The 24,471-nt window shown below is 53.4% G+C and overlaps 12 protein-coding genes across 12 annotated transcripts; 6 read left to right on the top strand and 6 right to left on the bottom strand.

Annotated features, from left to right (window-relative positions):
* Positions 1 to 290: 290 nt before the first annotated feature.
* Positions 291 to 1,021, top strand: N7474_002962 (MMtag domain-containing protein; the record flags this gene model as incomplete). Its single annotated transcript, XM_057194377.1, has 2 exons — positions 291 to 328; positions 379 to 1,021. The coding sequence occupies 2 exons, from the start codon at positions 291 to 293 to the stop codon at positions 1,019 to 1,021; spliced, it is 681 nt and encodes a 226-aa protein (XP_057055732.1).
* Positions 1,022 to 1,159: 138 nt separating this feature from the next.
* cwh41 (mannosyl-oligosaccharide glucosidase) lies at positions 1,160 to 5,459 on the bottom strand (the record flags this gene model as incomplete). Its single annotated transcript, XM_057194376.1, has 7 exons — positions 1,160 to 1,408; positions 1,463 to 2,372; positions 2,428 to 3,016; positions 3,069 to 3,548; positions 3,612 to 3,908; positions 4,237 to 5,343; positions 5,420 to 5,459. 7 exons carry the CDS (start codon positions 5,457 to 5,459, stop codon positions 1,160 to 1,162), a joined length of 3,672 nt encoding a protein of 1,223 aa, XP_057055731.1.
* Positions 5,460 to 5,864: 405 nt separating this feature from the next.
* On the bottom strand, positions 5,865 to 6,673 carry N7474_002960 (SNUT3/LISCH7 family protein; the record flags this gene model as incomplete). The annotated part of the gene is made up of 2 exons (XM_057194375.1): positions 5,865 to 6,283; positions 6,343 to 6,673. 2 exons carry the CDS (start codon positions 6,671 to 6,673, stop codon positions 5,865 to 5,867), a joined length of 750 nt encoding a protein of 249 aa, XP_057055730.1.
* A 1,346-nt stretch (positions 6,674 to 8,019) lies between these two features.
* Positions 8,020 to 9,155, top strand: N7474_002959 (Elongator subunit IKI1; the record flags this gene model as incomplete). The annotated part of the gene is made up of 2 exons (XM_057194374.1): positions 8,020 to 8,178; positions 8,232 to 9,155. 2 exons carry the CDS (start codon positions 8,020 to 8,022, stop codon positions 9,153 to 9,155), a joined length of 1,083 nt encoding a protein of 360 aa, XP_057055729.1.
* A 159-nt stretch (positions 9,156 to 9,314) lies between these two features.
* Positions 9,315 to 10,209, bottom strand: N7474_002958 (SNAP receptor SEC22; the record flags this gene model as incomplete). The annotated part of the gene is made up of 5 exons (XM_057194373.1): positions 9,315 to 9,377; positions 9,433 to 9,838; positions 9,900 to 10,009; positions 10,075 to 10,121; positions 10,176 to 10,209. The coding sequence occupies 5 exons, from the start codon at positions 10,207 to 10,209 to the stop codon at positions 9,315 to 9,317; spliced, it is 660 nt and encodes a 219-aa protein (XP_057055728.1).
* Positions 10,210 to 10,271: 62 nt separating this feature from the next.
* On the top strand, positions 10,272 to 12,078 carry N7474_002957 (uncharacterized protein; the record flags this gene model as incomplete). Its single annotated transcript, XM_057194372.1, has 3 exons — positions 10,272 to 10,315; positions 10,373 to 10,679; positions 10,735 to 12,078. 3 exons carry the CDS (start codon positions 10,272 to 10,274, stop codon positions 12,076 to 12,078), a joined length of 1,695 nt encoding a protein of 564 aa, XP_057055727.1.
* A 1,484-nt stretch (positions 12,079 to 13,562) lies between these two features.
* Positions 13,563 to 14,099, top strand: N7474_002956 (uncharacterized protein; the record flags this gene model as incomplete). Its single annotated transcript, XM_057194371.1, has 1 exon — positions 13,563 to 14,099. The coding sequence occupies one exon, from the start codon at positions 13,563 to 13,565 to the stop codon at positions 14,097 to 14,099; it is 537 nt and encodes a 178-aa protein (XP_057055726.1).
* Positions 14,100 to 14,186: 87 nt separating this feature from the next.
* Positions 14,187 to 16,372, bottom strand: N7474_002955 (uncharacterized protein; the record flags this gene model as incomplete). Its single annotated transcript, XM_057194370.1, has 7 exons — positions 14,187 to 15,028; positions 15,149 to 15,326; positions 15,386 to 15,742; positions 15,805 to 15,978; positions 16,029 to 16,182; positions 16,232 to 16,281; positions 16,349 to 16,372. 7 exons carry the CDS (start codon positions 16,370 to 16,372, stop codon positions 14,187 to 14,189), a joined length of 1,779 nt encoding a protein of 592 aa, XP_057055725.1.
* A 596-nt stretch (positions 16,373 to 16,968) lies between these two features.
* On the bottom strand, positions 16,969 to 18,373 carry N7474_002954 (short chain dehydrogenase/reductase family protein; the record flags this gene model as incomplete). The annotated part of the gene is made up of 5 exons (XM_057194369.1): positions 16,969 to 17,550; positions 17,607 to 17,677; positions 17,725 to 17,889; positions 17,951 to 18,036; positions 18,093 to 18,373. 5 exons carry the CDS (start codon positions 18,371 to 18,373, stop codon positions 16,969 to 16,971), a joined length of 1,185 nt encoding a protein of 394 aa, XP_057055724.1.
* A 256-nt stretch (positions 18,374 to 18,629) lies between these two features.
* Positions 18,630 to 20,697, top strand: N7474_002953 (CLPTM1 family protein; the record flags this gene model as incomplete). Its single annotated transcript, XM_057194368.1, has 4 exons — positions 18,630 to 18,671; positions 18,731 to 19,780; positions 19,831 to 20,316; positions 20,368 to 20,697. 4 exons carry the CDS (start codon positions 18,630 to 18,632, stop codon positions 20,695 to 20,697), a joined length of 1,908 nt encoding a protein of 635 aa, XP_057055723.1.
* Positions 20,698 to 21,102: 405 nt separating this feature from the next.
* On the top strand, positions 21,103 to 23,439 carry N7474_002952 (Mis6 domain protein; the record flags this gene model as incomplete). Its single annotated transcript, XM_057194367.1, has 4 exons — positions 21,103 to 21,115; positions 21,167 to 21,220; positions 21,276 to 22,306; positions 22,354 to 23,439. The coding sequence occupies 4 exons, from the start codon at positions 21,103 to 21,105 to the stop codon at positions 23,437 to 23,439; spliced, it is 2,184 nt and encodes a 727-aa protein (XP_057055722.1).
* A 150-nt stretch (positions 23,440 to 23,589) lies between these two features.
* N7474_002951 (post-initiation translation factor DPC29) lies at positions 23,590 to 24,468 on the bottom strand (the record flags this gene model as incomplete). Its single annotated transcript, XM_057194366.1, has 2 exons — positions 23,590 to 24,215; positions 24,276 to 24,468. The coding sequence occupies 2 exons, from the start codon at positions 24,466 to 24,468 to the stop codon at positions 23,590 to 23,592; spliced, it is 819 nt and encodes a 272-aa protein (XP_057055721.1).
* Between the last annotated feature and the right edge of the window lie 3 nt (positions 24,469 to 24,471).

The raw sequence follows: 24,471 nt of genomic DNA, 5'->3' as shown, positions 1-24,471 counted from the left end.
CTCAGTACGTAGGAAGACCGTCAGGCGTGAAGCAGCGGACTGGGAGCAGCAGGACAGAGAAGAGGATGTCATTGCCAACCACCGTAGTACTTTGACTGTCCGAAAGTCATAGAAACATGCCATGTCAGGCCATGAAGTGAATGGGTGCCAATGGGTTTTGGCGGGGCCGTACTTATGCTGCGGTTCACCGCCTTGTCTGTTCCCCACACGAGCCGGACTCGACGTGTGCCAGCCTCACTTTATTTTACTTGACTTTCATCGTCATCAGCAGCGGCAGCATCAATATCAGCATGGATCTGGTCGCGGGTGTCCGCAAGGAAGGCAGCCGGTAGGTAACATATTTAAAACGACGTCCATCTGCTAAACTAACTGTATTAGTGGCGGCCGCAACGAGTTCAAATGGTCCGATGTCAAGGACTCCACCCACCGCGAGAACTACCTGGGCCACTCGTTGATGGCCCCTGTCGGGCGGTGGCAGCAGGGTCGCGATCTACAGTGGTACGCCAAGGGCGATGTAGACGACGAAGAAGAACGCATCCGAAAGGAGCGCGAGGAGCGCGAGCAGGTCAAGAAGGCCGAGGAGGAGGCCATGGCGCGCGCGCTGGGACTTCCGCTGCCTCCAACGGCCGAGGGGGGTAATGCGAATATGGTGCCGCTGGGTGGACCGCCCAAAGAGGGAGAAGGAGAAAGGTCAGAAGAGAGGAAAAGACGTCGCAGTCGGAGTCCTCGGCGGGATGGACGGAGAGACCGCAGTCGCGATGGGAGAGGTCGGGATAAAGAGCGCAGGCATCGGAGGCGTCGCGACAAGGATGAGGACCGGTATCACCGTAGCCGGAGATCGAGGTCTCGTGGCAGAGACCCAGATCGACACAGGCGGCGATCTCGCTCACGGTCTAGGAGTCCCCATGCCAGGAAAGAAGATCACAGAAGCCGTCGGATGGACCGCTCTTACTCGCCTGGTGAACGCCGTCGGCACCATGAGCGAAGGGAGAAGCGAGAGAATGGCGACCGCCGACGTTAATTCCCATCCATTTTAACGATTATTGCTACGAACTTTTTCGGAAAAGCGTCATGCCACGGTTTAATCAGAGATCATCAATTCTACGCTATGTGACGAGAGATCAAACTGTATATCGAGGACACTCACTCCCCCAGGGCCCTACAGCTCGTCGTGACCAGTCTCAGCACCGCCAGAAAGATCCGGCATGGCCATCATGTTCACCACCATACTGGTCCAGCCGGTAAAGTGCTGCGTGCGCTGTCCGTTGCCCGTCTCGGGGTTATACTGCTCCCAAGCGAACCCCGTCTTCTTCCATTCCCGGAAGACATTCTCGACCAGGTTCTTGCGCAATTGCGAGTACATCTTCCGGGCCTGGTCCTGGTGAGGACCGGAGACGGTTGCAGTGTTCTATGACAGCATTAGTTTTGTCATCAAAAGTAAAGGAAAGGAGGGGGTACGCACATAGAGACTCTTCAGCACCAAATAGTTAATGTTCACCCAGATTGGACTCCTCCAATAGTTCTCCTCTGTACCGTAGAACTTATCCTTCTTGCTCAGACTGCGGATACCGTAGTCGCTCCAGAGTTCCTCGGGATCCTGGATGAGATCCAAGACGTGCTTGAGTCGGAAGTTGTCCGGCGCCAACATGCCGGTCAGGAAGGGGAAGAGGGAGATATAGCCCTTGTGGCAGACATGCGCGTCCTCCTCGAAGTCATCAATCGTGGCATCGCAGTAGGTCTTGTGCCTGTCGTCCCAGTGCAGGTCGTCGATGTTGCGCGTGATGGCCATCTCGTAGTACTCGAATTCCTTGGCGTCTTCTTCTTCACCCAAGGTCTCCGCAATGCGGCGCATTGTGCGGGTCATCATGCCCACCCAACTGATCAGATCTACATGCAGCTCACCGGGGTGCGGTGGTTGGGCCCGTGGGTAATCGTCCAGACCGGAGGTTAGGACGTGCTGCTTGGATCGGCCGCGCCATCGGTAGGCTTCCTTAGTCGAGAAGGCTTCACGGTCATACGCGGTGACATCTCCGCGCTGGTTCTTTCGGTACCAGAAGTAGTGCTTCTTCAGCAGCGGATAGAATGAACGGAGATACGCATGAGCCAGCTCCCTGTTGCGGACAGTAGCAGATCGCAGGCTCTCAGCTATGTCGGTATGATCCATGGACCCAGACTGAGTGCTTTGGTTGCTCGTCACCTTGTCCAGGAATGCCTCCAGGGTCATAAAGAGCGTGGGAGGGTTCGCGTAGTGAGGATACTGGATGGTGAACTCGGCAGGGACCTTGCTGCGAGCCTCTGCGCCGAGAATCTGCTCGCGGGCGATCCACCCATCCTCGTCCATCAGCTGGAACCAACTCTTAATGATTTCAAGTCTGGGAAAGTGTTAGTACCTCAGTGGTAAAACGCATGGACTTGCGAAGAACATACGCGACATCAGGGTCGTATTCCATGACAGGCATCAGGTGGAATCCCTCATCCCACAAAAATCCTCGCGGGAAGAACGGTCGAGAAGGAACGCAAGTGAATAGGTCCTTGGGGCCCTCAAGATCTGGCTTTGAAGCACCTGTGACCCGAGCCTCTTCGGTTTCCTCCCAGAAGCCCTCATTCTCCTCGTCGTAGGCAGGGTGCGCGGTACGGTCGACGATGTCTTGACCGTGGAAATATCCAATGCCACCAACCAGATTGGATAGCATCGCCTTGGAGAATCGCGAGTACTCTGCAGAGTTGAACGGCGCCTGCGGTGCAAGAACCTCGTCGAAGCGCTTTGCGAACGACAGCGCAGTCTTCTCGAGATTCTTGTCAATACTCTCCGAGGTCATCGGCTCAGGAGCAGAGGCAGACGAGAACAGGACGTCAAACTCGAAGGGACCAGTGAAGAACTTCTGGACAACGTGGAAATTGCTTTGTCCGGGCTTGTTCGGGACACTAAATAGTTGCTCTACAGGAGGCAGGTTGTCGGTGGTATATTCCTCGATATAGCGGTCAAGCTCCGACTTGATCTGAATAAATAAAGACCCTAGTGGGTAATTAGCACTCGAGAATATCTGCACACACAGTGGACAACCTACTCTTCGCCGCCCAGATAACCTCCTGCGGAATATCCGTACTCGCCACGATGCTGCGGTCCAGCGGCTTCTCATCATAGCTGGGATGATGATGACGGGGGTGCTTGTTCGTTTCCGGACCCTTGGTGACATCAATTGAGAAGTCTCCAAGCTCGGGAGAGTGTCCCTCGAACTTGACATCCCCCCGGAAGCCCAGCTCATCCTCGGGCTGCGATTGCGCACTCAGATGCCCCAGTCCTTCCATGCTGGCATAGAAGACCATTGTGATTGGTGTATCTGGATCCGCATCCTCGCGCGGCGTGCCCTTCACGCGGAACCCCCAGTTCCCTCCACGCTGGCCGCCAGGCACCTTGATGAAATCGATAGTCAGGTCAACACCATTGCCGGTATCGTAGATCGTTTCGCGACCGCCCTTTCGGATATCGTATTCATCCCAGCCATAGCCGGCCATGTTCTCATTTTGTTCGCAGGTATGCCGAAAGTCTACGCGCGGGGACTGATGTTAGCTGATCTGTCCATTTGTCAATGCTTTGGGGGGAAACATACTTTGTTGCACGCCCTCGAGACTATCGATTCTCGCCCACATCAAGCCCGCGGAGACACTGTTGCCGATGCGCGGGCGCACGCCGAAGTAGAGGTTCGGCTTGTAGGGGCCCCAGAGCAGGGACTCATTGTTGGCGCGGGCGGCCTCTTTGATCAGGACGGAGACATCGTTAGGGTCGTGAGCTGCCAGGGCACCAATGGCCACTAGGAGCGATGTGAGGATAAAGGAGAGACGTAGATGATGCATGGTTCGGGCATCACCTTCAGCATTGAGGACATGTGTCGGACTTGGAGTTGGGGCTGCCCAAGACGTAATGTGAAATGCTCCACTCCTGGCCCGAGCTCAACAACCCCTACGAGAGGAACTATACAGACGGTATACGGCGATCCATGCTACACTACCACAGAACAAGGCGGAGAAAGTATACGATTATTCATAATACACTAACTAGAAAGGTTCCCTTAACAGAGGGTAGGCAAGATCCAGCCACCTGGTCCAAGAGTTGCCCTATGCGGCGTCTTTCCAGATAGATACATTATACCACTCGGATAATTATCTACAGATAGGTTCGTGGATCCAGCGACCCGATCTTCGCACTCTTGGCCTGGCCATCGAACACAAACTCACTCATCACCTTCCCAGTACCAGGGGCATTCTGGATGCCCCAGCAAGTATGGCCCGCAGCCAGATAGAGACCCTTCACCCCCGTCAAACCGACCAATGGCCCGCCACCACTGTCCACATTGGGTAGATAGCAGGCCTGGCGTGTGCGGACCTCGCCATCGCGCAACGCGTCTGAGATACTGCCGACCTGGTCCACGATCTCCTGGCACTTCCCCGCGTCCACCTTTACGTCTGCAGAGGTGTCAGGCAACGGAACAGTCCGGTCGCCGTCGCCGCAGGCATAGACGGTCTCGTCGGGGCGCGCATAGATCTCCGGTGCTGCCACGGTGGGTCGTGACTTCTTGGAAGGGTCGAAGTTGGCGGGGATCTCAATGTTCGTAAACAGAGTGTATGCGCTGATGGGTCTTGTTGGCCGGATAACGACGCTGTGGGCGCGCATCGCAGAAATGGGCGCTTCGGGGAGAATCGTCCGAGTCCAAGGACCGGCCGTGATGACCACGTCCGTGGCAGAGATCGTGCGTGCTTCGCCTGATGCTTTGTCGGTGTAAGTGACTGATTCCACGGCATCATTCGAACGAGCAATATCCGTGACCTGCCCCAGGATAACCTGCGCGCCCTTCTCCTCGGCCAGCTTCGCCATCGAAGTGGTGAAGAGGTACGGATGAACCTGGGCCGTCTCGCCCGGGCCACTCATACTCTCGTAGGCGCGCAAGAGCTCCGGCTCAACCCAGTCTAGGTCCTGTGGGATCTTAGCTGATTTCAGCTTCGACAGAGCCGCTGCGCTGCGCTTCTGCAGGGACTCGGAGTTTGCGCCGTCGGTTTTCTTGTCGTTGAGCGCGCGACCGCGAACAACAAGCTGCCCGCAATTCACCTCCCGGTATCCCCATCGATCTTTGCCGCCGTACTCCTTGGCGAGTTCGGCATGCAGCCTGAAGCTCAGTGGAACGATGCTACTTGGGTAAGCCCATTGGGCAAGAAGTCCGCCCGCTTTCCCTGATGCGCCGCCTGCAATCTCGGAGGCTTCGAGGAGAGTCACTTTGTGGCGGGTAGGGTCGTAAGATGGGTGTCGCGTCAGATAGTATGCGGTGCAGCATCCGATGATGCCACCACCTATATTGGAGAGATCAGTTTCGATTCATAGAGCAAGACCGCGGGGTATCCGGAGTCGCGCCATGCCGTAACTTACCAATGACGACGATCTCGCGTCGGTCTCCAGACGCCGACATTTTGACGTTGGGGGCGAACTTTGAAGTGAGGGATCGTAGCGAAGCCAGATTGGTGGGGAGGATGGAGTTGTAGAAGAACCGACGAGTGTTGTCTTCCAATCTCCAGACAACTACGTCACCGCGAGTTGGGGTTCGCCCAGTCATGTGCCGAACTCCCTCAACTTTTCATTGTACTTGTAGCACAGATAGATTCTACAATGGATGTGAAATCTGATCAAAACATGTTGGTATCGCTAAACAAAATCCGTTAAGGTTGTTGGTAATAATATCACAAAGGGTGAGAAGAAATGGACAGGAACAAGCCAGGAAACCCGTGCTCCGCAAATGCAAAATCATGTCGAAAAAGCAGAAAAGTCCCAACCAGTCTGAACAATTGATAGAAGGGATCAATGTGGCCAGACAATTCTATTGCCGCGAGGGACTGAGCGGTCGGTTGAAACCACCCTGGCGGTTCATATACTGGCGGTACTGGATCTTCTTCTCCTTCCGCACACCGTAGATGTCGTTCCCAGGGATCTTAGTGTTCTTAGTACTGCGGAACCGGGTAAACCCCATACTCTTGCGCATGAGAGTTTCCATCTCGTCTTCGTCTGCGTCCTCCTTGAAGTCCAGCTCCATCTCCTCCTTATACCGACCGGATCCCGCCGGGGCACCATTGGCCTGCCGTCCATCTTCATGCGACCGCAGCTCTCTGCGGTCGCCACGGCGGTCGCCCTTGTATCCCCGAGGAGGAGGTGTACGGGTCGTCGACCGAGCCCGGGTACCGTTCCGAGCGGGTGAGCGTGAGCGTGAGCGGTCACGCACTTTGTCGCCTTTGCCTGGGCCTTTTTGGGTAATAGTATCAGCACAATGTTCGGGTGAGGATCAATGGCAATCTGCCTACCTCGTCTGTCGTATGCACGCTCGCGGCTGGTGCTCCTCTTGCGGTCTCTTCCTCCTCCGCGTCCATCACGATCTCTTCGGTCTCGGTCATTGTCGCGGCGATCGCGAGACCAGCTTCTTTCTCGCCTTTGGTTCTTCCGATCTCGTGAGCGCGAGCGGTATCGACGGCCCTCACGGGGGGCGTCGCGTCGGGCCTCCCTGGGGTGCGGCGAGCGTCGAGGTTGGCGGTCCTGTTCAGGGCCTGGTTCCGTCGAGCGTGTTTGGATATCGTTCTTCTCCCACATTGTAGAGCTGTCGACCCGTCGAGGCCGTTTTGCTGGTGGCTCCGCCATGGTGGGAGGATGCCCGAGACGCAGGCGTTGGCCGCGGGTGGTAGGGCGTGGGTCTGGGCAGGAAGAAGAAATCTAGGGCGCAAGTCTGCTCGAGTTAAATGTTCGCAGACGGCTGTTAAACAATAGTGCAGGAAACTGTCATGGTTGGGTATAGAGATTTGGGTTTCAACATTGAAGACGTTGTCACACGCGGCAAGAGAAGTTTATTCCGGTGGCCGGGACGGACCACTTGCGCAGTGCGACTGGCGGCCTCGTTTGGTATACCTGGTTTCCGAGACAAACACAGCAGTACAAATTAATGGCCAGTGAAATAAAATAAGGAAGGAGAGTGAGTACTAGTGGAGGTGTTTGAACTTGTGTTAGGTCAATGTATAACACTTGGACTATGTCTACTCCATTATATATTACGGCATATGGGCGAGGACTTATGGGCGATAAGTACGAAAAAAGATTGATGTTGAAATATTCTCCTCTCTTGATAGATGACCTTGACTTGAATAGCCGCATAAAGCTACTTGTCCTATGATGTATTTATGACCTGAAGGGTTCGCGAATCCTACATACTGTAACTCCCCCGCTGCCCTCGCATCCCGATTAGGCAACTGCTTCAACAGTACTCAAAAGAAGAAAAGAAGAATGATAGTAGCCGGATTCGATCCACATACCAGTAACATAAAAAGCCAAGGCGCTCCATATAGCTCTACATTTGCACCGGGAGCCAAGCACCGTAGCTGGGTGCGAGCCAGTCAATGTTTACCGCAGCTGGTGCCCACACTGGGCCATACCGCCTTGCCCGACAGGAAGGGAAGCATTGACACTGGTATATAAGGGATGAATGAATATGTCATTCACACACAGAATAGTCTCTGCAGAATCCAGCGCTTTGCAGAGCTAGGCATTACTATGTATCTACTGTCCCACAACTACATGGTGAATGAACCAGCAGCTCTCATGCTATTACTGCTCAAGTTTGATCACATCCCTGTTTTTATTACCTGAGGCTGAGCCACTACTTAGAGGACATTTGAATAATTTGAATCTGAGCAGTGAAATTGACCGCCGTAGGGGACATGCGCTGCACCACGCGGAAGAAGAACTCCTAACGCGCCACTCAAAAGGATATAGAAACACTGCCTCTCACTCCATGTGAAGATACAAATGGATTAACTGCATTCAATCCCATGTTTCGACAGAAATAACCCATGAATGCAAGCAGACGCAGCCCGGCCCGTCCCGTCGAGCCTCAACTTTAACCACGACTCGAATTTTTTGCTCCCACCTAATCCCACCCCACTTCAGCTTCTTCTCCCCAACCCATCATCCTCATCATCCATCCAAGCCCAGCCATGGCTCCGGTCAATCTTGCGCATCGCCGCACGCATAATCTGCTCCTGATCTCGAAGTTATTGAGTCTGAGAGACACGGCGTCACCGCTCACCCTGCTCCTGGACTCCCTGCAGCAACCAGCCACCCCACTCATCCGCGAATATATTCGACGTGCCAAGGTAAGACAGGTGGCAATCCCTATGAAGGAATAAATGCTGAAACTCTCGAACAGCTCTCCAAGGTTCATGTCACGCTCGTTGCATTTGAGACGCTGAAACAGCCCGAGGGTGTCGATTCTTTCGTATCGGCGCGCCGGAAGAGTTCGGCCGAAATCGCCAGGGAAGTGGGTGCGGCACAGCAACTAGCTGGATCTAATTCCTCGCGACGTGAGTTGCCTGTCTTGAATTACATTGGTGCCAAACTGACGCTAGTGCCAGGCCGTCTGATTCTCATCGACTCCATCAACCCACTACTGAACTCGAAGCGATTCGAGCCGGGATTCCATCTACCCTCTTTCTTGAGCTCGTTCTTAGCCCCGCCATCTGCGTCAGCAACCGCACAGCTTGACACATCTCTGGTGGTAACATACCACCTAGATAGTCCTGGACCCTTTCCCCAGCACCCCTACTCTCCCTCTCCCTTGTCCCTTCTCACATACATGGCCACAAGCATAATCACCCTCCACTCATTCTCACACATTCTCGCACAAAAAGCTGCTCGAGACCGCAGCGTCGCCGAACCCGTCTTCGGATTGGATGAAGAACAAGACGGCGTTCTGTTCGGCCGATCCGACAACACTGTCGAGGGAATCGTGCTAGAGCTGGAACATCGGCGGAAGAGCGGACGTGGTGTTTTGGAATGGTATCTTCTCCCACCCGCGTCGCGATACTCACCACAGCACGTGAAAGAGGTCGTGACTTTGCTTGACGATAACGTCTTGTATAATCCGCCAGTGCAGCAAGATCCTGCCGCTGGAGACGAGGAGCCCGAGTCGACGTTTGAATTGCGGCTTACGGAGCGGCAGAGGCGCGACAGGGAAGGCGTTGTGCTGCCTTACTTCGATGCGCAGCAAGGGAACGGGCCGGGTGAAGGTGGTCGGATTCTTTATGATATGGGCGAGGAAGATGATTTCGACGAAGAAGAGGATGAGATCTAGGGATGAAGCCACACGGCAATGCATACGAACCTCTCTTCCGACATGACTACAGCGGGTGTGAATGCTTTCTGAACAGGGGTGGATTGTGTCCTGCAACCACCAGGGGATATTAACTATGCGTACATTCATACAAGAGTGTTCAGGGGGCAGCTGAGAAAATCAGAAGAACCGCCACCACAGCAGAATGATCACGAGAAACCCGACGCCGGCGAAAGGTCCGTACTGCAGACTAGATATCAGCACGGCAAGAACCATCATGAGCAGACCTGCAACTTACCTGCTTCAGCATCAACTCCCAATTTATGCGCACGGCAGCCCGTCGGTATTTCTTGCTATCCTCGCGCAGCCGACCCGACAGCTCACCCATCCGCTCCAGACTATCACCGCGGTACAAGAGATCCTCGATGTTCTTGGTCATGACCTTGGTAACATCGCGCAGCTCGTCGTTCAACTTGTCCAAGTTCTGCGACGCGCGACTGTCCTGGTACAGTTTCTTGGTGCGCTGGATGAAGGTGTCGAACTCGACGAAGGCATATGGACGGAGGTTCGGGGAAAGATACTGCGAGGGGGTGTAGGTGGTGGTGAATTCGGAGGCCAGATCGGCCAGATAGGTGAAGGCCAGTTTGCGTGGATAGGAGCTGTCACAGATGCACAGGAAGCAGACGTCATCCTTGATCAGGTAGCTATGTAGCAATTGTCGTGAGAAATGGGAGCAAGACATCCAAAAGGGCGAGTCGGACTTACTGGAGGTTGTATTGCTTGGACTCGATACTGGCCTGGGGTGCGGAGTTGCGGTTCAATCGTCGAAAGATCATCTTGGCTTGCGATTTGATTTCCGACAGCTCTGACTCGGCCTGCGAGGAAGTCAGTTTCAAAAGGCCCTAGAGTGGGTGTTTGCCAGGCAAAGCCTCTCTCTCACCTGCTCATCATCCACCGACGCCGCCAGCATCAGGCCTGTTCCCACACCTTCATGTCAGCGACAACACGCTCACTCTCCATTGCAGAAAAAGCCACACTTACCATCAAGCCTTGCAATCTGCGTTGATCTCACCATCGTGGGCAGCGGAGAGAAGAATCAAGCTAGGAAAGTGCCAGATACGCAGTAAACAGCCACAAATGGGCCGAAAGGCGGTGGCTGTCGGCAGTACGCGGCGGTCCAGGTGAGCTTCCGAGCTAGTTACGCAGGTACAGGAATTCTAACCATAATAATGACTTAGTCGTGTCGCTGCCCGTTCTGCGCAGATTGCAGAGACGGAGGTCCCTGCAATGTCGTCGGCCATGGAGATATCTCCGGCTAAATCACAGCCCTCGCCCCAACAAGGTATTGCCGAGCAGTCGCAGCAACAGGACCCTGCGATGTCGCCAGTCGGATGTGACACCACCCCGGCCAAATCACAACCGACGCCTAAACGGACACCGAAACGAACTCCGAAACGTGCGCCGCGCAAGGCTGCCCGCGGCCGCTGGGACGAGGAACAGCTGTTGACCAGCAACAAGTCCCAACTAATCGACATCGATCTAGTGGTATGTACTGCAGTCACTGGTCACAACCGGAACTAACATGTGAGTAATGTCTCAGCAACTCCTAGCAAACCCCGAGGCATGGAACTGCCTCGAAGAAGACGAGAAACGTGAGATCCTGGCTCTGCTGCCAGAAGGCACGCACCCAAACCCCGAACCCGAGGCCACACCCGAAGACCCACACCCTAAGATCGCACCTCTACCGCAGTCCTTCGTCCGATACTCCAATAACTGGCGGGACGGGATTCGGCAGTTCCAGCTCGACCTGCAGAGTGGCCGGTATGGTGCTGGCTGGCTGCGCCAAGCCGAGAAGGCGCGGCAGCAGCGCACCGAGGGAGACTTTGACGCCTTCAAGGAACGCGAGTTTGAGCAGTTCTGGGGCCAAAAACAGAAAGTCGACTACAAAGTACTGACTGGGGAAAGCTCGCGCGTGAGGCTGGAGACTCTTGTGAAAGAAGGAGTCTTTCTACCGGGTGATATCTGGAAGTACTCCAACGTTTTCGGCCGAAATCAGGAAAGAGTGCATGTGGAGAAGGAGGCCAAGGTATGGGCAGGGACTATTCGCTTCTATTTTGCCACTTTTCTAACTACCCGTTTCAAGATCCTTGAAATCACGGGCTCCAAGTTGACCTTTGTGATACCCGATGGCCAACGTGTCTTCCTGTCCAGTGTGCAGCAGGAGCCGCAGTCTCCCGAGACAAAGACGACAACAGTTTCCGAACCACCTATGGCGAAGGAGACAGAGACAGCTTTGAATTCACAAGACCAGTGTGCCCCTGCATCGGTTGTCGTCCTCAGCCCGAACCCACACAAGCAGCCCTCGAATGGTGAAGGACAAGAGAAACGTGCCGCTTCCCCAGAGCCTCAACCTCCTGCCAAAAGGAAACGAGGCAGACCACCCAAGCATCCGAAAAAGCCAGAGGAGAAACCCGATGATGACCCTTCTATCTGGGACGTTCCAACCTCTCCTCCAGCATCGGCTCCAGTGAAAGAACTCGAACCGCAGCCCGTACTTGATATCCCATCATCCAACGAGAAAATAGCGATGGCAGAAGATCCTACTGAACAGCAGAGCAACCCCGAACGCGACGCCCCAAAGCAAGAGAATGAAGGAGAAGAAGACACGACATCCCATACCAAGCTGCCCCAGCCGCACGAAACAACTGCCCATCGACCAGGCGAGATCCTCGTCTGCGAAGTCTCCAACCCGAACACTCTGGTGACCAAGATCCTGGAAGTCGACGGACGCAGGTCCGGTGTCAGAAACCCGAATTCCTGGCGGGAGTTTCGCTGCTACCGCAACAATCAGGATATGGGCAGTCTCTGGGATGTGAGGCAGGCGTGGTTTCTCAGTCAGGAGAATAATGAAAAGGATGATGAGGATGAGGAATACGAGGAATAATTGATTCGGGGGCCGACAGTGACGATTTACGACCAGAGAAGTGAAGCGAAGAGTGTTTGCTCTTGGATTATCCCGGGTGTCCGTTGATGCCCTAAAGCCATGCCTGCCCTCTTATAGCGGGCATAACTTAATAAAGAGAGAACTTGAGACCATCCCGTCCGTAGGAAGTTCTCCATGAAGCTACACCAAAACAACTCATAGTGTCCCTGTCCCAAAATAAGACTCGATTTAATGACTCGGTTTGCCTCGCGAAAGAGCAAGGCTAGGATCAAGTCAGCTATGCTAGGATCAGAGGATTCAGGTGCATCACTTGACATCGCGCCTAGCTAAATCGGGCGCAACGCTGTTTCGCCGTCGGCTATTCCACCCCGCGTCGGTTGTGTGATTCATTTCTTTGCTGATAAGACATCTCTATGGATTCCCTGTGCTCGATTTTCTGCAGCACCTGCATGGCCTCCACTACGTCCGCCCTTATGGGTACGAGCTCACGGTCGAGTCGAGTCGCCCGATCGGCGGCCTTTGAGCTCTTCCTAGAGTCGCTCAATTCGTGCCTGGCACTGACAACATTCACTAAGGACCTCGTCTAACCGTCGGTGGGTGCGATCGAGCTCCAGACTCAGGTCGCGACCTTGGCCTTCCAGTCGGTGAATTGTTTCCGTGAAGGAATTGCTTTCCTTGTGGCATTGTGCCTGCTGTAGCTGCAATCCATCCCTCAGCACGCGGGGTGGCACTAAGATAACCCCTAAATGGAATGACGAACCTTTCTCTTTAAACTAGTACTTCAGACCGACGGAGACTTCTGTAGGGTCAAAATGGATCGCTATTGCTTTTTTGGGTGGCGAGTCGGCTAGATGCACCAAGTCTACTAGGTTCGTTAGGTTTCCAGTCGCAAAGCCACAAGAGTATTTGGCACTTGATTAGAGTGTCCCTTTTGGACTCAGCATTCACTGATACCCCATAATGCGTCTGACATGAGATTCAGGGCTCTATTTAAAAAGAGCTATGTCTGCAGTATGCGCCACATTGTCTGCTCTTCTTCCCAGCTTGGCACATCCACAAGATATTCCCAGGTCCGGAAGTCTCACCATGCAGGCAGAACCTCCACTCATTACTCCTGCGCCAGACGCAGCCCTAGTTGCCAAAATATTGATGCGCCAGGCGGATGAAGCCGCTACTTGTGGATATGTTGACGGAAGCTCCAGTATGTTACTCTTGATCTGAAGCCATTCCAGAATATAGAAGTCTAATTCATTTAAGATTCCCCTGTTACTTGCGCTGCAGGCTCGACATGCGCCTCGAACTTAGTAAACAGTGTTCATTTCTGCTGCCAAGATCCTAATAGTTGCGTGATGCCCACAACCTGCTATGCCGCAACTGATGTCTCAAATGGTATCTGTGACAACTCGTGTCTAGAAAACTCGTCTATTCTAAAATGGCAAGTACCTAGCTCTCCTCATGAACGGCAAATTCACATCTAATTCAAGATGTACAGCACATTCGCCGAATATTCGTACTGCTACACTCGGTCCTGGCTCGGCCCAACACCGCTATCTGGGTTTGGCTGTGCGCCCTCTCCCTCCAAGGAGGACGTGCTTTCCGGGATCATAAACCCATCAGATACGACAGCCTCAACTACGTCGTCTACTTTTCAGACCTCTTCTTCTGCCACCAATGCCACCAGCGCTATCAATACAGCTACTCCTAGTGCTGGTACTTCGACGACCCCTGCAGGTGTATCACACCATAATCCTCCACCGCTCAGTAATGGGGCAATTGCCGGTATCGCTGTTGGTGGCTTCTTTTTCATATGCATCTTAATCGCTCTCGCTGTGCCGAAGTCAAGGAATTGGATCTTCGCTGTTTTCCGCAGCCACAAAAGTCCTACGGATTCTGCGTCCGAAGGAGCCGAGCTCCGTTCAAATCATGAGGCTGATCCACCAAGCCAGAGAATACGACCGCCAAGTGTCCTCTCAGGCCCGTCCGTCGTTCCATGGGACACTGGTCGTTATGAGAATTATTGATTGCAAAGCATTGACCAGACAACAAGAAGTTTAGGATATATTGATATCTCTTAATACACTGAAGATGGTTATCTCTTCGTAAGAACTTCAAACCCTGATGTGTTCTAGCTGGAGCAATTTTCTTTCTGCTATATCCCACAGTGAATGGTCTCTGTGCACATCCCGCTCCAATTCGAACATAACGTTCCGAAGCGCAGTTTCCGCCGCGTCTTTTGATCTCCTCAGCTGATCAGAGTCTATGTGACCACGTTGGCTTTTGAGAATCACTTCTTGCGCGGCGAAACGGGCCTGGTATACCCGCGCCCGCCTGAGCTGTCCGGGGCTATCGCTTTCTTGCGCCAGCTGCAAGGCCTCGCGACAGGCATTTTTAGCCCTTTCGTGGTAGTCAAGCTTTTGGGAAGCATTAAGTCTGCGGCTTGGACTCTCACTGAGATCACTGAAGCAGTCGGCTATGCCAAAGTAAGCTTTTGTTTGATGGCGAGGGTCAGGTTTGCGGGACTGTTGCGATCTGTGCAGTGCTCGTTCAAATAGAGTAATTGCGTGTTCCGTATCAGTCCTATGTACTGCTGAAAGCCGTCGATCTGTTCCAGAAACAAGAAGGTTCGCGATTTCCTCTGTATCCGAGTCCCAATGTACTGAAAAAGGTTCGTAGGGCTGATAAGCTGAAACTATGGCCGGTGAGACACTTTGTGGGGATCGACTAGATTCACTCGAGTCACGCGAAGAGAGGTAAGCTCCTGACGGTGCAAAGTAAGGAACGAGTTGTTGGGGTGGATGAGAGCTGTATTCTGCTAGAAAAGCAGATGGTCGATGGTAAAGAATGTGTTGCGGGGGAGTTTGCTGGTTGACTTGGTGTAGACCAGAGTTGAGAGCCCATTCATGCCCTTGCGCCAGGGAGCCGTAGCTCACGGGCGTCGAAGGGGATGAGGCTATTGTATACGGTAACAGGGGACTTCCTGCCAATCGAACGAGTCAGAACACGCTCAAAATTGCAGTACTAGATAGCTATAGCTCAATTAGCCAGAACTACCTGATTCTAACCAACGTACTAGAAGACGTTCTCTCCCTTCGCACTTCATCAATCACATCCTTCATAGCACTAACGAACTGCTTGTATCCTATTTCATCCCGACTGCCGAATTTTACCATAGTCCGATGGTCGCGCTGGAGAACGGATGCGACTATTTCATTCTGACCATCAATGACTGCAGACTCCCTAGTCACAATCTGAGAAAAGGTAATCAGTAAAGTGCGGTAGCTTCATTTTGCACGGCTTTCAGACTTACTATTCCTCCAATAGGCATAGGAAGACTTTCGCAGAAAGTATATATTGTGATATCCGGCCGCGGAGGCGTCATCTTCGTCCTCTGGTCCCGTATTCTGCGCCTGAAAATCAAGAATTCATCTCGGAGCATCTGAGTTGTGTTGGCACCTATCTGTAGCTCTCTGATATTCTCAGTCGATGTCTGAACTCCAAACGCAGCCAGCCATGCTGTGCCCCATGTTGCCAAATGGGCAGCATTTGCGCCGCGATGTGGTGTGCCTGCGAAGATGATTGCTCTCGTGCTCGACGCTGTTAGTCTCCTTCGGCGGAACACGTCTCCGCTGCTTGGATCGTCTTCGTGCCAAGCTTTGGATAGGGCCTTTAAGAAACAGTGTGTAAGCATTCTACATACGGAATAATATGACCTGTGAAAAGACCTACTCTCTTGATAATCAAGCCCCCTAAACTGTGTCCGAAAAATATAAGCGGACGTTCACGCTGATAGTCTTCCCGTCGCATATCAGCTAAAGCTGCCAGGAAGGTATCTGCCGTGCTGGCGATAGTTTCACGGCCCGCTCGGCCGAAGAAGTTGAAGACATCAGCGTCGAAGCCGAACTATAAGACCTTAGACCGATGGAAGCCAAATAGCCGGCGAGTGCACCCACCCCCATTATCCTTGCTTGAAGAACGCCGTCCGCAGTAAGATCATGCTGGAGAAGATCTTTCGGCCAAGTCACATGGGCCCTGCGGCCTATCCGCCCAGTGTTCTGTGTGAAAGTGTTTCCGATGGAGCCGTTTAGTCCGTGGAGAAAGACAATACTGCGTTATTGTAAATATCGAAGCAAAGTCTTACAACGGAAGATCGTACTCAACAAGGCAATCAGCATCAGATTCCGGCGGCGTTGGATGCCAAAGCATCTTCATCAAGCGTTAGCACTTTTCCTTCTCGCGTATGTCGAAGTATGTATACGGTAGCTTCACGTACCATGCCATACCGTTCGCTCGACATGTTGATCCGCTAAGCTCATCAAAATACAATGGCGTCTAGAAGTGAAGAGACTGAAGGGACGACCAGACGTGAGGCAGTAATATAGGTAAACAAGGACCGGGAACCGCCACAAAGGATTCGCAGCAGGTAAGCCATGGCTAGGGGTGCCGAGCTGTACTCACAAACTCAGCCGGTGGCGATGCGGCAGTCGATACATCCTATACTTGCTTAGCCCACCCACACTCGTATCGGCCCTAGACAAGGGAACTAACGCGGGGTCATCACGTCCGAAAATCCGGTCAGCTTTTAGAAGGATCCCGATTACCTTCAATGATCCCTTAATATGTCAGCTCTGGTGTGGGAGTAGTCTAGGATAAACAGCCGAGAAGAAAAGCGAATCATCAGGCCTTTTGCCATCGGAAGCTAGCATAGAAAGCAGCGACCAATCACATTGAAAATATCCACTATGGCAGTTTCGGAACAGTTAAGCATGATCACTCAGTCTTAGCCCGTGCTGACATCTACTCAGATCAACTTGTGGAATTAATGTGCTAAAGAGCTATCCGTAATTGTAAATGGCATTCATTATATATGGTAGTAGGAGGTATGAAGCATGACTAGAATAATCCCTCGTTCATCCCACCCATCGCCTCGTCTCTCGTCGGCACAGGTTCCGCATCCGCAGCCACATCAACCGCAAAGCTCGCCTGAATAAAATCCTCCAGTTCCTCACTGACGGTTTTGAGTTTCTCCTTGACGCTCGCAACACCTTCTTGCCCGACAATATGGCGGGAGGGCGGATTCTCATGCCCTCCGATCGCCGTGATGGCATAAACGGTTTCAGAGACGAGGACTTCGAGATGCGCGCCGCTGAGCGGGGGGTGCATGGATACGATCTCCGGAACGGAGAAGGGGCCGGTCTCTGCGGCGTGGACTCGTGTGTTTTCTTGCGAGTCATTACTTCCCCGACTCGAGGCGGTGGAGGACTTGGTGGTTGTTTGCGTAGCGGGAGCGTCTGGGAGACGCGGGACCAGATGGTTGAGGATCCCGCGGAAGAGAGGCGCACTGTTGCCTGCGGGTGAATAGGCTGGGAAGATTGGGGGCACGCTGGTGACGAGGTTGGTGAGGATGCCGATTTCGATGCTGCATTGGAAGATGGTGAGTTTGACGTCGAAAGGAGCAATTTCGTATGCGAGGCTCTGTGATTATATCATTAGATATGCTTATAGGAAGAAAAGAAAGAAAGAGGTCTTACGTCGCAGAATCCTTCGAGAGCCCAGCCTGCTGCGCAGTACATGCCCAATCCTGGGGTGCCGATGTGCGCCGCTGATATTGTTAGAAGAACCCCCCAATAGAGTGTAGGGGAATCATACTAATTCCGGATATGATCATTATATGGCCTGATTGTTCTCGGCGCATATGAGGCAGCGCGGCCTTAATGATGTTCAGAGGACCGAAGTAATTGATCTCGAATTGATCGCGGACGAGGTTGAGAGTCTGCTGCGACGCAGCAAGTTCTTCTACCGTTCCAATGAGAGCTGTAGAGGAAGTCAATATATATATATATATATTTTAACAAGGTATACGGGTATCGTATACCTTGACTCGTGCAGCACAGAAGGATATCGACTCTTCCAAATGTCGCAACAGCTTCCGCGAAGACAGCTTGGCATTCGCCCATCATCCTGCCGTGCGAGGGTTCTGTTAGAGAGTTCCGATAAGTGTCAGGAGGGATGCGCACCTGATATCCAGGGGAACTGTCTTCATGCGCTGCCCCCATCCCTCGCTCTGGTGCCTCTCCACCTCGGCGAGAAATGCCTCGAACCCATCGCGACGGCGCTCGTCGCGGTCTAGAATTGAGTGCGCGAGTCCCAAAAGCACTGAATCCCCATGCGCAAGCACCTGTCGCGCGACGGAGATGCCAATGGGCGAGTCGCCGGCCGTGATCAGCCAGACTCGCGGCTCGGTATGCGACGGAAAGTGCGCGCGGGAGGCGTCGGAGGAGGAATGAGTGTCCGTCATGTCGGGGGTATGGGCGCGCCCATCGCGGTTGCGACGATAGATGGAAATTGTATAGGGAGTATGGGTAAGAAGAAAGGAAGGACTCGAGAGTGTGTAGTTCGTTCGAACGGTTAGCTAAGAAAGTTGGGGAAAGCAAAGTTGGAGAACAAATGTGCCAAGGCCGGACGGAAGTGACCATCTTGTCCCTCCTTTCTTTTCTGTTCTTTTCTTCTCTTCCCTTCTCTATTCCCCTTTCCCCCCAACTTTATTATCCATCATGCCCGAGCAGCGCCAACGCAGGGATGAGCCCGAGGCCAATGTACGTGTGGAATCAATCGCGTCTTACTGTCGCGGGGTTGCTGACGGCGTAAACTATAGTCCGGCTTCAAGGCTGCCCTCCAAGGCCTGGGAATCTTTCTGCTAGTGCAATTCGTCATCGGCCGGTTTTTTGGCAACAAGCAAGATGCTGCTTCCGACGTCAAGCCGGGCAACATACCCGCCTTTGTTGACCGTCCCGACCCCAGCCAGGTCTCTGACTACAGCGCCATCCCCAATCTCATCGCCCCAATCTGGCCGTCCAACAGCGCCCTCGATATCAGTATCTATGTGGCGCCGTCTCCCGTGATTCCGAACCTGAAGTCGGCCGAGCTGGTCCTGAGCGAGAAGAACTTCACAATTGGCAACTACAGCGACAGCCGGGAGATCGATACGATCATTAAAGTTCCGAAGCAGGTCCAGCAGAATGGAACCCTCTGGGCGCACTTCTTTGTCGCTCAGACGGGTTACCAACTCGATCCCGCCGCCAAGGGTTACAGCCCCGAGAATGCCGTCCACTTCCAGCGCCCGCTGAACCAGTACCTTCCCAAAAAGAAGGCCAAGAAGCTGAAGAACCTCCTGTCCAGTGACGGAACCGAGGTGGAAGAGGAGGAAGATTCCACCCCGGATGTGCAGACCGTGTCGTACTATCATCCTAACTTCACCGTCTCTATCATCCCCGATTCCGGAACCCAGAAATTCGCCCAGATACAGCCGGCAGTCCGCCAGTATGTGCAACTCGAACGAAGTGGTGCCCGGGATCTGAGCGGCCAAAACGGCTGGTACTACCCGATTGTGTTCCTGAACACCTTCTGGCAGCTGAAAACCCACATGACGGAATTGAACTCGACGGTCGAAACGGTCCCGCTGCGCATCACTCTCAACAACATGGCAAACTGGAAGTTCAGCATCATCACTAGTATTGATGAAGGTGCCAAGCAAAGTGCTCGCCAGGCCGCGTACGGCGGCTCTGCGCCTGGTGGTGGCGATGGAACCGAGTGGGAGATGGTCAAGGAGATTCTCCTGGACACAAACATTTACCTCCTGGGTACCACTGGTGTGGTCACTATTCTGCATATGTTGTTCGAGACTCTGGCTTTCAAGAACGATATCGTCAGTTCTACCCCTTTGAATGTGAGCGGCAATTACTGACCCGATTATAGGCTCACTGGCGCAAGAAGAAGGACATTGTCGGCACTTCGGTCCGAACGATCCTGGCCAATGTCTTCATGCAGGCCGTCATCTTCCTCTATCTGATGGACAACAGTGAGAACACCTCATGGATGATTCTCGCCAGTCAGGGATTCGGTATTCTACTGGAAGCCTGGAAGATCACCAAGACGGTCGACGTTCGTGTTCGTCCACCGCCCGCCGGGTCCTTCTTTTCGTTCTTGCCGTATGTTATTGTCTTTGAGGACAAGCACAAGCTCTCGGAGACCGAGGAGAAGACCAAGGAGTATGACGAGATCGCTTTCCGCTATCTATACATCCTCGCCGTGCCCCTGCTGGCCGCCTATGCCGCGTACAGCCTGATCTACAACACCCACAAGTCGTGGTACTCGTACATCATTCAGACGCTCGTGGGCAGTGTCTACGCTTACGGATTCCTCATGATGGTTCCCAGTTTGTATATCAACTATCGCTTGAAGGTGAGTCTCCTTGTCCCGGCAGCCGCGAATATTCACTAATTCATGTTCCAGTCCGTTGCCCACTTGCCCGGCAAGGCCCTGACGTACAAGTTCCTCAACACCTTCATCGATGACCTCTTCGCCTTCACGGTCAAGATGCCCTGGCTGCACCGCCTGGCCACCCTGCGCGACGACGTCATCTTCTTTGTCTGGGTGTACCAGAGCTGGAAGTACAAGGTAGACTATACGCGCGTCAACGAGTTCGGACAGGGTGGTGAGAGCGACGAGGAGGACGAGTCTGCGCCCACAGCTGCTAAGACCGACAAGTCGCCCGAGGTGACTGCTCAGACGTCGGCCGCCCAGCCCAGCTCGTCCAAGGCGTCGACCCGGAAGAGGAAATGAATGAGTGTTGAAGTAGTTTAGACCGAGCTGGGATTCCTTGTATTGGCAGTCATTACTTGGGGAATTGGCGATGTGGCCAGAAGCATAGTTGAATCTAGACATGATTATTTTGGTCGAGAATAAGAATCCGTTCGCGCAAATAGTTGTACATTGTTGTTGATTTCCTGATTGGGTTTAAGGCCATTTCTTCCCGTTGCGCGCACGTTCCACGACTTGGACCGACTTTCATCCAAGCTCGAATGTCGATGATTTGTTGCCCTGAGATAATAATAATAATATCGAGTTATTGACGAATTCCGTGTTGGGGCGCGGATATTTGTTTTTGAACGGGAACCCCAACGCGTATTCCCGAGGCCTGATCACCAGCCCCGATCCCCCAGTGCCTAGACTGGGATAGACGGCGCGATGGAAAATCCGGGTATGTTTCAGTGGACGCTTTAAGTTCCTGGATAATCGCTGATGGCCGCAGGGAACACCCGCCTGTCAGTTCGGCTGCTGGACGCGGTCGAACACCTGGAAGCCGGTAAGACCAGACCACAGACGAGCCCGTGGTCTCGCGTCAACTGACCTTTTGACAGTTGCGTTTCTGCCCGTCAAGCAAAGATACACAGATGCCAGCGACTTAGCTAAGACAATTGCCTCGGACGCGTACGAGAACGGTATTCCACCGACCACGCTGGCCCGGCTATTGAAGATCCTCACGACGAAAAACAGTCTGGACCAAGGCACGGTCACCACCCTGGTTAAGAATCTATATCCGCAAGAGAAGATTGCGTCCAAGCTGATCACGCAGGTGGTTTGTTGTCTGGGACCAAGCAAGAACAAGCCCAGCGCCGCGACGCAGGCGCTGCTGCTGCGCTGGCTGATTCTGGCGTATGATCTGCTCGAAGACAGGGCGCATCTTGCCAAGCTATATGCAGTGCTCTTCAATCATCTCGATATGATCAGTCTACGGAAGCCCCTGTGTCATCTGCTATCGTTGATCACGCGGCGGAAACACGTCAAGCCGTTTCGCATCCAAGCTTTGATGGAGCTGCTTCGGGCGGGAGGGAGCGAGGAAAAAGAGCTCGTTAGTCTGCTGAGGATCTTCAAGAACTATTACCCCGAGATCATTGTCGGGGATCTGGGATTGACCAGAAGAATGGGGTTGATTTTCAAGCACCCAGACCCGGAGTGGTCGAGCCACGCGAAGAACCTTCATGATCAGAATGCAGAACGGGCGGCGCAGGCTGGCAATGACCGACTGTTTCAGGTCGTTCATCGAGGCACGGTGAAGAGGAGCAAGATCGAAGTGGTGATCCCGACCCTGCAGACGTCTCGCGTGCCGCCGAAACATACCTCGCTGGAAGAGATTCGTGATATCGGTCACTTCGTCGAGAAAATTGACAGGATCGAGCTTCCGAATCAGATCATTTCGACGCTTGGTGATGCCATTGCTCAGAAGTATTTGTTCCTGGTTCAGCCGGAAGCGGCACATCGTCGCTTGGATGAGTGGTTGAGGAGCTTTTTGGAGGATAAGCTGGAACAGCTTCGGGAGGATGTGGATGACGAGCCGGAGACATTATCCTATGTCTTGGATTTTGTGGTGGGATATGCTTCGTACACGAAGGTAAGATCGTTCGTGGTATTATGGATTCAAGATGCTGAATATCACAGGAACTCCCGGTCTCCGTCCGTTCTTTTTTAAAGTCATATCTTACGATCTGGAACGGCAAAGATAACCGTGAACATATCCTTCGACTCCTTGAGTATCTCCCCGTGGAGTCCTTCGAGTCCTTGCAAGAGGAATTACTGTCACCTACGGAGGCCGCCGTGCTGGATGGCACACTTGCATCCAGAACGGCCTTGCTGGACTTTTATTCCGCTCTGATCAGTCAATGGGGCGTCAAACTGCAGCTGCAGCCCTCTGTCTCCGAAGAGTCAGTCCCTCTGAGCCGTTTGATTGTGCACGCAGGACTGCTGGCCTCATCCATGCTCGAGTTTCTACCTGCTGTGGCCGACGGCAACCAGACCAAACCCGGGACACTCTCTGTGCTTCAGTTCTACAAAGTCTTAGCAGAGCTGTTCTCGTACGCCTCAGAGAACGCGCACATTCGACTCACGATCCCGCTCTCACCGACTGTCTACACCCTCGCTTTCACCTCATCCGCCTCCTTTCTCTCCATGCTCAATTCCATCCTAGCAGGCTACAAATCCGCCTTTGAGACTTCCTTGAGCTCCAAATTCCTTCAACCTCCCAACCCACCAGATCCCCTGTACCCCAATGAGCTGGTCGGCCAGTTCAACGGCTACGTGATGGACATGTGCAATCTGGTCTGGCGCAACCGCGCCCTGAACAAAGACGACCCCAATGCGCTGGGCTGTCTGATACCCGCAAAATCAATCGCTGCACTCACAGAGTACCTCCGAGTGTCCAACGAAGCATCCAGACGATACGACCGAGAAAGCGCCTTTCAGTCCACCGTCACATCCATCTTCTCAATCAGCTACCACGCCGCGCTGTGCAATTTCTCCGCGGCATGCTTTGCGGACATCGAGAATGACCAAAATATCGGGGACGATCGCCCCCGACTGCGGAAACCGGTTACTCAGAAGTTCTTGCAGGCACTTGAGAAAGACGGCGGGGCGAAGGTCACTTGGCAGGAATATCGGGTGCAGATGCTTGACTGGCTGGAGGCGGTTGGATGCCGGGGCACGAGTGAGTTGATGAGGAGCACGATGAAGGCGTTACGGAAGGAGTGAATGAATATGGAGTACGCTTGATATCTACTTTAATTCTCTATTTATCCGATTCTTCCTTTGCCATGAACGCCGTGGGTATATGTATCCAATGTTGTACATCCGCCCTCAGACAGGGGCAGTCCAGTTTCACATCGTCCGAGTCTATCCTGATCAAAGAATATCAGGAGGGTTCAAGTAAATCTCCTGCACACTGGGATCCTCGCGCAAAGCAGTCAAGAGATAATCCAGAGTCTTCGCATGCTCCTCACCCACCTCCTTGACCAATCCATCCTGATTCGGATCCCAGATAATCTCAATCTCCTCAATCTCCAACCCAGAAAGCTTGGAAAACCTCTCGCCCACACCCTTTGTCTCCGACGGATCCGTGAAGACCACCAAACGACCCTGTTCATCGGCCGTCAGATCCGCCGCGCCGGCCTCAATCGCCTGGTCCAGGTAATTATCCACATCAACACGGTCTTTCTTCTCCATCACCACCCTCCCTTTCTTTTCAAACAAGTATGTCGTCGGCGCGATACTGCCGCCGTTATCCTTGATCAGAAACCGGAGATCCTGCAGCACGCGCGCCTTCTGGTCTGTCTGGCACTCGATGACCGCTGCCACGGATCCGGGGAGAATGGCTTCAATAGTGATGGACTCCAATGCTTGTCCTGTCACGCTTAGGCCCTGGCCGCGGGCAATGGCGGCCTCGATCACGGTTTTGGGGATGGATGCGCGTTTGGCGTTGGAGAGGGCGAGCGTGAGACGGGGGTTGAATTTGGGGTCGGGGCCCCATACTAATAAGTGGTTAGCCATGATGAACCGAAATACTATCAGTGGGGGAAGAGCGTGCATACACTGGGTGGCATTGCGGATCTCTTTGCTCACCAGCTGGCGCTCTTTGCTCTTGGCCTTGTCGTTCTTGGCCTTGTCATGCTTGATGGTGGACCACTTGCTGTGTCCGGCAAAGAGTCCAGCAGATGTGCTGAAGCGTCTACCACAGCCACTGTTGTATGGCTGTCGCAGCAGCCTGTTCAGCCGGATGGCCATGGT

This window comes from Penicillium riverlandense, assembly GCF_028828495.1.
Source record: "Penicillium riverlandense strain IBT 135883 chromosome Unknown utg000002l_segment0_segment0, whole genome shotgun sequence".
Lineage (NCBI taxonomy): Eukaryota > Fungi > Ascomycota > Eurotiomycetes > Eurotiales > Aspergillaceae > Penicillium > Penicillium riverlandense.
Note: the sequence above shows the minus strand (reverse complement) of the source record. Positions and strands in the feature narration are given on the sequence as shown.